The 12,965-nt window shown below is 38.1% G+C and overlaps 1 protein-coding gene across 1 annotated transcript in view; it reads right to left on the bottom strand.

The window, feature by feature from the left end:
- Positions 1 to 8,212: 8,212 nt before the first annotated feature.
- The window catches only part of NIPA1 (NIPA magnesium transporter 1), an 84,267-nt gene continuing 79,514 nt past the window's right edge, over positions 8,213 to 12,965 (bottom strand). The window contains exon 6 of the mRNA XM_004699733.2: positions 8,213 to 10,700. Within this exon, the coding sequence (XP_004699790.2) occupies positions 10,189 to 10,700 (512 nt within the window). The 3' untranslated portion in view covers positions 8,213 to 10,188. The remainder of the gene's footprint in view (positions 10,701 to 12,965) is intronic.

Below are 12,965 nucleotides of genomic sequence, written 5' to 3'. Positions count from 1 at the left end.
GCTACTTATTTTAAGGTAGTTTATTATGTAGCAATAATTGATAAAGAAGCCAACAGAGACCCTTGGAAGCAGAGAACAGTTGAAAGCAGTGGTTCGTTCAGATGAACAGGAACACTTAGAAAAGGAAGCAGTACTAAATTTAGCCTAAATTGAATTGCTTTCTGCTCATTTCTGTCAGTGTTCTAACCATTCCAGCCAAGCCTTGCCATATCTAATCAGCTTTCTCTTATCACTGTACCCCACAGACTCCTCTTACATTCATTATCTAGTTCTCTCACCTGACAACTCATCACATAGTACGTCATCTCTGCATGTTACTATACCTTGCTACTAAGATCCAGGCTGCTTAAACACCCATCACTTTAGTTAAAGTGAAAATTTTGTACAAATTTTGCTCAAGCCTGATCCTGATATATTTATAAACTTTTAGAAAGTTCCTTCTCTGTACACTGGTACAGATAGGAACTGGAAACAGGGAATCCAGGGCGGATATCCCTTCAGGACCAGTGGTGTGAGTGGTGATACTGGGAAGGTAGAGGGAAAATGGGTTGGAAAAGGGGAACTGATTACAAGGATCTACATGTGACCTCCTCCCTGGGGGACGAACAACAGAAAAGTGGGTGAAGGGAGACGTCGGACAGGGCAAGATATGACAAAATAATTTATAAATTATCAAGGGTTCATGAGGGAGGGGGGAGCAGGGACAGAGGGGAAACGATGAGGAGCTGATGCCAGGGGCTTAAGTGGAGAGCAATGTTTTGAGAATGATGAGGGCAATGAATGTACAAATGTGCTTTACACAATTAATGTATGTATGGATTGTGATAAGAGTTGTATGAGCCCCTAAAAACAATTTTTTTAAAAAGTTCCTTCTCACACACTGCTAAGGAAATTTAAAATGGTACAGCTTTATTGGAAAACAATTTGGTGATTGCTTAAGAATATATACCAACCATATTATCCAATCTACTCTTCAGTAAAATTTCATCTCATACGAGAAATGAAAGCATAAAAGACTTGAAATGAACATTCAGTAGCAGCTTTATTGTAATAGTAAAACATTAGAAATCCAAATGTCGATCAACAGGTGAATGGATTTTAGAAACTATGGTATATTCATACAGGAAATACTACTCCACAATAAAGAGGAAGGATATATAGATGTCACTATTATGTAGGTGCCATGGGGTTAGTCCCAACTCAGTGACCCAATATAAAACAGAACAAAACACTGGCTGATCTTGCGCCATCCCCACAATTGTTAAGGCTGAGCCCATTGTTGCAGCTACTGTGTTAAAAATCTATCTCCTCAAGGATCTTCCTCTTCTTTGCGGCCCCTCTACCAAACATATCCTTTTCCAGAGACTGGTCTCTCAGGATAACATGTCCAAAATACGTGAGATGAAGTCTTGCTATCCTTGCGTCCAAGGAGTATCTTTGCCAGTACCACAATTCAATTGCATCAATTCTTCCGACTTCCCTATTCAATCGCCAACTTTTACATGCATATTAGGTGATTAAAAATCCCATTATTTTAATCAAGAGCACCTTAGTCCTCAAAGTGACATCCTTGCTCTTCAACACTTTAAGTAGGACTATTCAGCAGATTTTCCCAATGCAATCTGTCTTGATCTCTTGACTGTTGCTCCCATAGGCGTTGATTGTGGATCCAATAAAAGTGACGTCACTGGCAACTTCAAGCTTTTCTTTACTGTGATGTCTACTGGGCCAGTGGTAAGGATAATGGTTTTCTTTGCATTGAGTTGCAATCCATATTGAAGGTAGCGGTCATTAGTCTTCATCAGCAAGTCTTTCAAGTCCACACTTTCAGCAAGCAAAGTTGTGGCACCTGCATATCACATTGTTCATAAGCCTCCGGTCCTGGTGCTATGTTCGTCATACAGTCCAGATTCTCTGCCCAGCAAATAGATTGAATCGGTATCGGGAAACAACCCTGATGTACAAAGTTCCTGATTTTAAATTATGTGATAATTCCTTGCTCTGTTCACACAGCTGCCTCTTGGTCTATGTACAATTTCTGTGTGAGTACAATGAAGTGTTCTGGAATTCCCAGTCCTTTCTAAGTTACATATAGTTTGTTATGATTCAGACAGTAAAATCCTTTGCAGCCAATAAAGTATGGATAAGCATCTGATGATTAGATTTTATGCTGCACCTGTGTGGAGTGTGGAGGTAGATCCATCTCAATCAGGACATAGTCTTTAATCAAAGAAGCTATGGAGGGCTTGCTGTGTTGTCTTTTACTTTCCTGCGTGAGTAGGTCTTATGTTTCACATCTAGGAACTAGATGTTCCTGGAGCCTTGTATCCCCAGAACTATGCACTCACTGCCCTGTGATCTCCTAACTTCCCACTTCATCTGCTACACACAGCTGCATATGGCTAAGGGCCTTCAGCTAGCATTTGAGCCATGGAATTGAGTTGGATGGGGCTATCTTGCTATAAGAAATTCATTTTTTATATAAAGATCTTTATTACACATATATAAGTGTCGCTGGTTTTGTTTCTCTAGAAAACTCAGCCTAGCACAACATCTCTGATCTTATTTGGGTTCAACCAAGAGCCATTTAATGCCAGCAGTGATATCCCTTGTTCCATATTCTATTTTGAATTCAGCCTAAACGTGGGTGTACTGCTGCAACCAGTTTCTAATTATCTCTATCAAAATTTTGCTTCCATGTGATATTAATGATATTGTTTGATAATTTCCTCATTCTTTAGAATGGCCACACATATGGGCCCCTTCCAGTCATTTGGCCAAATATTGTGATATAGATGATGAGTACTTCCAGTGTTTCAACAGCTTGCTTAATCATTGCACTTGGTATTCTATCAATTCCTGGAGCCTTAGTTTTTGCTAATGCCTTTAGTGTAGAGTGGACGTCTTTCTTTGGTCCACTGGTTCTTGATCATGTTTCCTCTTGAAATGGTGAAATGTCACCCGAATCTTTTTTGTACAGTGGTGTTGTGTATTCCTTCCATCTACTTTTGATGTTTCCTACATCATTCAATATTTTTTCCCCATGGAACTCTTCATAGCAACCCTATAGGACAGGGGATTATCCAGGTGGAGCCAAATTAATCACAAGCTTCCTTGTAAGAAGGGGAGACGTTTCAGAGAATGAGACTTGAGGATGGAAGACTGGTTAGTGAGATGCAACATCATCACCTTTGAAGTTGAAGGAAAGGAGCTACCAACTGAGGATAAGGACAGCCTCACGATGCTGAAAATGACAGGGAGAGACTCCTCTAGAGCCTGCAAAAGGAATATTATTCTGTCAGCCCTTTTTGATTGTAGTCAAGTGAGACCTATGTTGGGATTCTGACCTTGAGAGTGTAAGAGAATAATTGTATTGTGTTAAACCACCAAGTCTGTGATAATTTGCCATAGCATTTATAGAAAACTATTAAAGTGATTAAATAAATCCAAATAAAGGGAAGGAGCAGATCTTGAGATCTTCAAACATCTTCACTGAGTTATTGTGTCTGTTTCCTGACCGGTAACTCTACTATCCTGTTTACCAAGGTCTAGTTCCAATACCAATTCCTTCAAATTTCCTAAGCTAGAATTAATTTCTCTCCTCTAAACTGAAAATATAGACCAAGGTACCTAAATAATTTATTTCTAATTTTTCTTGGCTTCTGGCACAATAAACTATCTCAATGTCTCACCTCTATAACTCAAACCTTTGAGATTTTTGTGTGAGGTTCAAAATAGACAATTAAATGTGATGGATATTCCAGCAAATATGCTGACAACACTAACAACATGGGGTAGGGGTGTTGTGATCCACAGAGAACAAGAGCATAAGTCTCTTTAAGGGCAGGGTATATAGGTCTATAGCTAACATTCAACAGTCGCTGTCCTTCATGAGCAGGTAAACAAACAGTTCTAGTGGTATCCAACCAGGGAAGTTTTTGTAAACAATTTTACACTGGCAAAAATGTGTATGGTAAAGGTTATCTATACAAATATTTTGTGGTTTCTGAAAATGTTTGTGTCTGATTTCTGTATACATACTTAATCAAACTGAGGAACTAAGTCCATCTGGATATAGCTCAGGAAAAATATTTTTGCTCAAATAGAACACAATCCTCAGTTAATAAAAAGATTTCTAGAACACTAAGAAAATAAAGAGGAGCCCTGGTGGTGAAGTGGTTATGTGTTGGGCTGCTCCCTTCAAGACCAGAAGATCTAAACCACCAGAAGCACCTTGGGGAAAAGATGAGACTTTCTACTCCTATGAAGAGGCTCAGTTTTGGAAACCCACAGGTTTCTATAGTTTTCTATAGGGTCACTATTCATGGACAGAGACTCAATTGCAGTTAGTGAGTGAGAAAAAAGATCGGAAAATTAAAATATGTTATGAGCTTCTAGTTTCTCAGGGGCTTAAAATATTTATATAAGATATTATATATCATACAACTAAAAAACATGTAAAGAGTTATACTAAATGAATCAGAAAGTTAAACACAATCATTTCATTGAATCAGGAGGTAATCATATGATAGAGAAGAGAGACTATGCTTTCTCCAGACAACATAGATGTGCCCGTAAGATATAAACAGATAAAAAAAATTTTTTTAAAGATATAAACAGATAGACAGTTTTCTATATCACTATGGAAATGTACAAAGAAAACTGGAAAATTTTATTGCTGGATTGAATATGGAACCTGAAACTATAAAATCATGTCAAGTAAGGGGGTAAAGAGGTGGGCAACATGTTCAGCTAGTAATGTTATTTTATTTTAAAATACATACAGATTAATAAATATTACTGGAAAACTTAATATCCTCTTTATTCACGTAAGGCAATTACAACATGCTATAACTACTTCTATAAAGCAAAATATAAGCAACTCTTATCCATTAACAAATATGTATGTATGCTAATAGGAAGCTCCCCTAATACATTTACATGAAAAATCTTTTATGCAGTTAATGTTTAAATTTTTTAATCTAGTTTTCTTCTTCTTTCATGAATACAGTCAACCCTTAGTATCTACAGGGGATTGATTCAGGACCCTCAGGGATATCAACGTCTGTAGATGCTCAAGTCCCTTTTATAAAATGGTGTCGTGTTTGCATATAATCTGCATACATTCTCCCATATATTTACATCCTCTCTAGCTTACGTATAATATGCAGTACACAGTAAATGCTATGTAAATAGCATTTTGCGCTCCCTCTTAGCCTATGAAGAATTTATTTGACCACTTAATTGCTTTTTTCCCCCTGAATATTTTTGATTGAGGTTGTTTGTCTCCACTGATATGGAAACCAAAGATACAAAGGGCTGTCGGTATACTCCGTTTAACAAGAAAATAATACCCATCATTTAAAAAGGCAAAAACTCAGGAGTGCTACTGAAAAGCAGTACCTTTTAACTTTTCCAAAATGCCAAAAACATTGGTGGGGGCACCAAATTATTTTATTCTAACAAATAAAAGAGATATTCTGAACTTTTCAATTCACCATGGTCCTTTGGCACCAGTGGTTTGGCACTTTCTGACATTAATATGCTGTCTGATAGTTCATCAAGATCAATCTGCTTGAAAACAGGAAGTTCAGCATTATTCCTTGCAAATTCAATACAACAAAATAGATCCATCTCTCAGGTTATTATAGTTTCTGAATAAATTAGGTCGGATGTCACACCATCAGATATGGCCTTTCAATGTAGATTTTTAAAACCCTTATTTAATTCCCATAACTTACAATAGACTATATAAAACCCGTTTAAGGCAGAAGGAAAGCTGAACACGTTGAAGTGCTCTCCTTGCTGCCTCACACTCAGTAATGGGAGTTCTAGACACAGGTCCTTGGGGCATCGTCAGTTCACACCATGTCGGCTCCAAAGACGTTCTGAACTCGGAGGCAGTTGACCAGAACAGCGGTAACAATGCTAACAGTTCAAAACAATCAACAGGGAGAATCTACTGTTTTGGAGGTAGAAAAACTGAGGCACAGCAAGGTTAAATGATAGGTATATTTGCACAATTCAGGGAAAAATAAAAAACAAATAAACCCTCTATTTGGTTCACGCTCTGAATGCTAGACTATGCTTTTTTCCCCACACTGAGTACATTTGAAATTGATTTTTATTTATACAATCATTGTTCCACTGAATATCAACTTTTTTTTTTTTCATCTATTTATTTTTTATTTTTTTGCCACAGACTTTCTGCGCAAGTCAACTGCATACATTTTTTTCAGGAATCATTGTGACCTATTTCTGGTGTCAACAAGACGAATATCAACTTTTTATAGGAAGCATACTTTGGATTTAACAAAGTTAATTTTCTTAAAATATAATGTTGTTGCACTTAATAGCATGTGAGTAACATGCATAAGAATAAATGAATATTGATATTCGGTCAAATTCTCATTCCTGTTCTTAAATTTCTTAATCACTTTCAACGACAGTGGAGGAAGAGAATCTGTGCAGACATAAAAATCACAACTTATAATGTAAGAGTCTCCTGTACCCACTGAGTTGCCTCGGACTCACAGTGACTCTGTAAACAGTGTAAATCTTGATGGAGCAGACTACCACTCTCTCTCCCACAGTGCAGCGGGTGTGCTCAAGCTGCCAACCATTCAGTTAGGAACCAAGTGCTTAGACTTCTGTGCTACCAGAGTCCCTAAGGTAAAGGATACGTAAAACAAAACTTGCTGCCGTTGAGGCAACTCGAACTCATAGCAAACCTATAAGGCAGAATCGAACTGACCCAAAAGGGTTTTGAAGGCTAACAACCAAAGCCCTTGTCATCAAGACAATTCCAGTGACTCTAGTCTTCTGACACTATAAAACTCTACAGCAGCATTTTTCTCCCCAAAGATTAACCCCTAATGCCACAAAGGACAACCCCTTAAAATTCATCATCAGAACAATTGTAATGTGGAAATAAGTAATACAGAAAATTGAGGTATTTTATATGAATAAACCCTTCTGATATGACTGGTATGCAGATTGATCTTTTCCCAATTCAAGCTAACATACCTCTAGCTGTGGATATGAGGAAAGCATACTAAAATTAACATGGACACTTCCTTGGGAGGAAGATCAATATTCAGGAGTTAATGTGACAGTGTTTGTCCCTGAGATAGCCAGCTTGATCGTATGCACAGTGAAGACAACTCCTTCAGATCACTGAAGTTAATCTGTGAAGCTGTGCTTACCAACACGTGTTTTAGTCGATTGAAGAGCTCGTCCACACTTAGGAAACACTACATCTTCAGTGATTTCCAGGAGTCAAGGAACAAAAAAGAAAACGGAAGCAGAATAGTGCTCACGTCTATCAGAAACACATATGAAACCAATGAGAAAAATCCAAGATGAATACATTGCTGCTGGAATGTATTTCTGGAAATAAAAATGAGTATAACAAATTACTTTGAAAGTAGGAATTGAGAAAGAGTATTTCTTATTGCTATACAGAGAGCACGATTTCACTAACATTTCCTATAAAAAAGACCACCATAATTACAATCTAAGTGATAAACTACAACACGAGTGGGCCTTCCTACAAGGAGCCTTCTCCCAGAGACAGAGGGTCATGCAGGATAACAATATGTCCCAGATGATCTCTCAAGTAGGCCCAAGAGTCTAGTACAGTGACAAGGATCCCTGATTGCTAAATAGGTCCAACGCTTGATCAATAAACTGGACAGGAAGCAATATTTTTAATGCAAAGATTCAGATGAGGAAACAAGATGTTGCCCAAGTTAGAAGAGAGAAATGCATATTTATGGGAAATATTTAGGGTAAATCTGAAAATTGCAATACATTGCATAATAATGTTAGAGGAAGATTGTACAGTAGATATTTTGTTCTTAGGTTTACAGAGATTATTTTTTTAAGTATATTGCAAATGTCTCACTGGTATTTATTTAGAAAGACCAGCAGGAGACCCATTCTTACTCTCCACCCTTTCCCAAAGGCCTCGCTTCGAAGAGTTTTAGTGTTGTATAATCCTATAATCCTTCATCTTTTTATCTTTCTTTATGTTCCCAAATAAATTATGAAAACATGAATTTATAAATAACATTAAAATCAGAAATCATATGAGCTCCATTAAGCTTGATTATCTGAATCATAGCAACCCTATAGGACAGGGTAGAACTGTCCCTGTGGATTTCCAAGAATACAGCTCTTTACGGGACTAGAAAACCCTGTCTTTCCCCCAGAGAGCAGCTGGTGGTTTCAAACTGCTGACCTTGCAGATCATATCCCTATCGGTAACCACTATGCCACCATATAACAGATGATATAAGCTTTGTTCCACTGGAAGAATATATCTGATGCAATTTGCTGAACAGGTTAAGCCTATAGAAGTCTAACTGTTGGGACCAGTCATGCTTAATAAGAGCTACTAATACTTTGAGATTTTTTTTACTCTAAAAAAATCATAGAGAAGATAATCCAGAGAAATATCACCCCTTAATAACCAGGGCATAATTGTAAATTAAAATATGATAATGTACACTGATCGATGCATTAACATTAAACTTCACATATAAATTCTATCAAAATTAAAATTATAATTTCCATGAGGAGACACACATACTTTCTTCTGTTGCCTGAATAACCATATGTACTCTCTGAATACCTCAAAATTACCTAGAAAAATATTGTTATGCCTAAATGCATATTGTTACTGCTGCACTGTATTTGTAGAAAGTTCAGTTCAATAAATAAAAGTCTATTGATGCTTCTAAAAATATTAATTATTAACAGCAGGACTTAAATAACTAATAAAGATATTTTAGGCATTTATTAACTTTTAGTTAACATAAGATTTTAAATTCTTAAAAAAGAATTTTGCTGTTAACATTAGTCACAAATGATTGGCAACCTGTGAGCCACAGTTATTATTACATGTTGTTCTCATCTATAAAGGAATTTTTTGCTCTATGTTAAACTATTCTCATTTAGTTTTGTTTCTTTGTTCAATCGATTAGAGAATTATTTCTTGGGTCTTTACTTTAGAAATGTTTTTCACCTCCCCTAAAAAATGCATTCTTTTCCTTTGCAAGTAATTTAGTAAGGTTTTATTCAATTTTATGTTCTACTTAATTGTAATCTAATTTACCCAATTTTCACTTTCGTATAGTTCCCTATTTGGATAACATAACACACAAAGTCCATGAAATAGTTGCATTGCTTTGTGCAACCAATAGAAAAATGATCTCTTTGATCAAAATATTAGCATAATGAGTGGTTATTTAGGAAGTTTAATGAGAGCTTAGTTTAAAAACTGTGAGATGTTATGAAATCTCAAAGAAAGAGCTAAAGCAATTGTTTTCATTTATGCTAGAAATTCTTTGGAAAAACCACTATCAAAGAAGCTATGAGTGTTCTGATTTGTAGAAACTAGACAAAGCCTACACATGTCCTTTATTGACTTGTCCTCCTGAAAGAGAAGTCAATATATGTGCTACTTAACAGTTATTCTCTCACTTAACAGCCTTATTCTCAAGTTAAATCTTACTTATTCTGAGGGCTCAGAACCCTAATCAAAAGCCGCAATTTTTGCTGAAACAGAATGTGGTAAAAAACAAACAAACTCACTGCTGATTCTAACTCATCATGACCTGTAAGACAGCATAGACCTGCCCTTTTGGGTTTCCAAGACTTTAAACTTACAGCACCTTTATTACACGGAGCAACTGGTGGATTTGAACAGCTGACTAGATAACTAAGGCAGTACCTAAATGTTGTACATGCTTAATGCAAAATAACACAACAACCAAAGAATTTATTCCACAGTCAAATTCAAAACACTACTCATTTCCAAAGTACTTTAAGTAAGAATATCTGCTCTTTTATATAAAAAAACTAACCAAAAGACACCATCTTTATTTTCTGCTTAAATTGTTTTAAAAGGAAAGAGTATTCATGAAAGCTTCCAGGTTAATGACAATGAAAATGAGATTCCTCTCTTCAGTGCAAAGACACTCAGGCAACCTTGGCAATTTCAGCCTCCAGAGGGCTGGGACTCTACTGCAAGTGGTTGTAAGGTGTGGTCGTGTGTCTACCAGGTCATCCATTTTAGGCAATTTTAATATCAGTTATTTAAGATTTCTTCTACTTCACATTGCATTGAAACCAGAAACTATATCCATTTCTTGCTCCTCAAACCACCCAACACTCTGTTTCATCCTAGTCTGTTTTCATATTAGATTTGTTCATCTCCCCAATGTTGAAATTGAACTCCTTGAAGACCTGGATGAGGACAATCCCGACAGAGACCGTAGTAAAGCCACAGGCCATGCCCAAGAAGTCCACCAGGCCCACGTTGCTCCACTCCCGGAACAGAATGGCTGAGGCCAGCAGGACCAGCGTGGTGAACACGACATAGTAGATGGCCCCAAACACTGAGGAATCAAAGCACTCCAGTGCCTTGTTGATGTACCTGAACTGGATGATGATGCTGCAGCCAAGCACAGCCAGGAGCACCAGGCACAGGCAGAGGGCTCTCTGACTAGAAGGGTTGTTGTAGAAGATGTCTTGGGCTGCCAGCCCAATTCCCTTAGTGGAAGGCACGGTGAAACTCCCCAGCAAGGAACAAATGCTGATATAGACCATGATGTTGGTGGGCCCATGGGCTGGGGCGATCCAGAAGATGAGGAGCAGCAGCATGAGGAGCACGATGCACAGGTAGCCCACAAACACTGGAACATAGATGGAAGATGGTGACCCTGGGCAACAATCCAGATACTGTGACCCGGGGACTCGCACCCGTCTTACCAGGGTGACTGTACACCAGAGAGCGGGGTCTGGGCTCAGGGCAAGCAGGTACCATAGTATTCTGGGTTGTGTTTTTCAGATTTGCTGATTTCATTGTATAACAATTATTCACACACTTAAAATAGTCAAACCTCCTAAATATTTACATATAAGTAAGTTCTCTCCTTGTTCTTACGTGCCATCAAGTTGACTTCAAACCAGTGACCATATATAATATGGCAGAACTGTCCTATAGGGTTTCCTCGGCTAGACACGTTGTTGAAGCAGACTGCCACATCTCTCCTCTAGCAGAGCTGAAAGTACCAACCAAAAGGGTTAGGAGCCAAGACCTTCACCCCTCTACCACTAGGGGACCGAAAATGCTTTATTAATACAAATAAACGTCAACAGAGGTACTTTAAGGTTTTTTCAAAAAAGCCCTTCACAGATGATTTCTCTTTAGTTTAGAGGGTCCATTTGAAACCCTTTTACTGAATAACTAGCACAGGCAGACAGGGCAGGAGGATAATTGGGAAAGCTGAAGGGGGCAGTGTCTGAGACTGTTGTCATAATTGAGCAGAGGCAAGAAGGGTTGGGTTATGTAGAATCCCACCAAATGAAAAATCATTCTTTTCTAAAAACTTGTAAATGTCTCTTTGGACTTTTAAGTGGGGAAAAAAAGTCTTTAGTACTCAGAGCCTAGAACCTATTACTTTAGCCATGTTACCAGGAGCGTACAGTCCCTGGAAAAAGACATTAAGCAGATCCTCCACCAGATGGATTGACACAGTGGCAGCAGCAACGGGCTCCAACATGGGAGGGGCTGGGATGGACTAGACTGGGCGATGTTTTCTTCTAGGGTACTCGGAGTCGCTATGAGTTGGAGCCAACTTGATGGCTCCTAACAATAATGCCAATAGAACCTATTTTATGTATTAAGAACGTAATTTCTCAGAAGAGTAACTTCCATGAAAAGTAAAGTAGGATTATTCTTTCTTTAATCAGAATTTCATCAAGAAATACTTCTTCGTTTTGGAGGATCAAACTGCTGTGTGTTTGAATCAGTAACCTCGGGCCCATCAGTCTGCCAGATTTCCGTGCACTCCTTGTGTGGAGTCAGGTCTACCTACTTCAAGAGGTCTCTTCGTGTAATTGTGTTTGAACATTTATGGAAGGGGGCTTCAAAAAGTTCATGGACAAAAAAGAATTAAAAGACAACAAAATTTTCCATGAACTTAAAAAGACGCATATTTTGTTTATAAAGTGCCATCCTGCTATTTCTCTTTCGTATTACATTGAGGGCATTAAAATGGTTGCTTTGAAACTATGTGTAGGAGGATGTATTTCCCATAAGGCTGGGCAAACTCAATGGGGTGCAGATATGTAAACCAGCAAGGAGGCCCTGGGGTGGGGGAGGGCGGGCTGCAAAGAGGGACTCTGGAGATTCTGATGCAGGGACCGGGTGGCTTGGAGGGTACACATGCAGGAAGGCTTTCGTGGGGAAGGGGTTATGGAACGACAGCTGAAAGATGTCTGGGAGGCCAACCTACACACTTGAGAAAAGGCCACGGAGGGCATACAGGTCAGGACACGTGGACGAAACGTATGGGAGAGGAGCAGGGATTGAGAAGCAGTTTGAATGGAAGGAAGTATGCAGCTGGTCAAAGGGATAGTGGGAACTGGGGAACACCCAAAGAAAAATCCCGATCCGAGAAAAAACTATTTTCAAGGAGCAACCTTAATTTCTAATTTTTCTCGTAAGTAAAAGCAGCCAGATAGCCATCAAATTGTGCGACTCTTACTTTACACCAGTATTTCTCAGCCTTTTCTTTTTCCATTATTCTCTTCCTCCTGAACCACTTAAGACATTAGTTCCTAACCACCCACTGTTACAAAATGCTAACATTAAAGATTTACTGTTGATCTGTTTAAAAAACTAAGACTGTTTACTCTCAACACCAACCTTTTGCTCTCTTGGGATGACATTTTCCCTACAGAGAAACAGTTAATAAGAATTCATTCTAGTACTTTTAACTTTTTAAAAAATAAAGGGGAAACCCATTTTTAATCTAATAGATAAAGTGACCATGATAATATATCATCTTACATTCTAGGTAGGAAAGTTTTAAGTTTTCATGTTAAAAAATATTTTTTGCTACTCCTATATCTTCAAGGAATGCCTTTGGTGTTACTCCCATGAGACATGTCTG

Source organism: Echinops telfairi, unplaced genomic scaffold (assembly GCF_000313985.2).
Source record: "Echinops telfairi isolate 266 unplaced genomic scaffold, ASM31398v2 ScPeMD7_7475;HRSCAF=8513, whole genome shotgun sequence".
Taxonomy (NCBI): Eukaryota; Metazoa; Chordata; class Mammalia; order Afrosoricida; family Tenrecidae; genus Echinops; species Echinops telfairi.
This window is presented reverse-complemented; position numbering and strand designations above follow the sequence as displayed.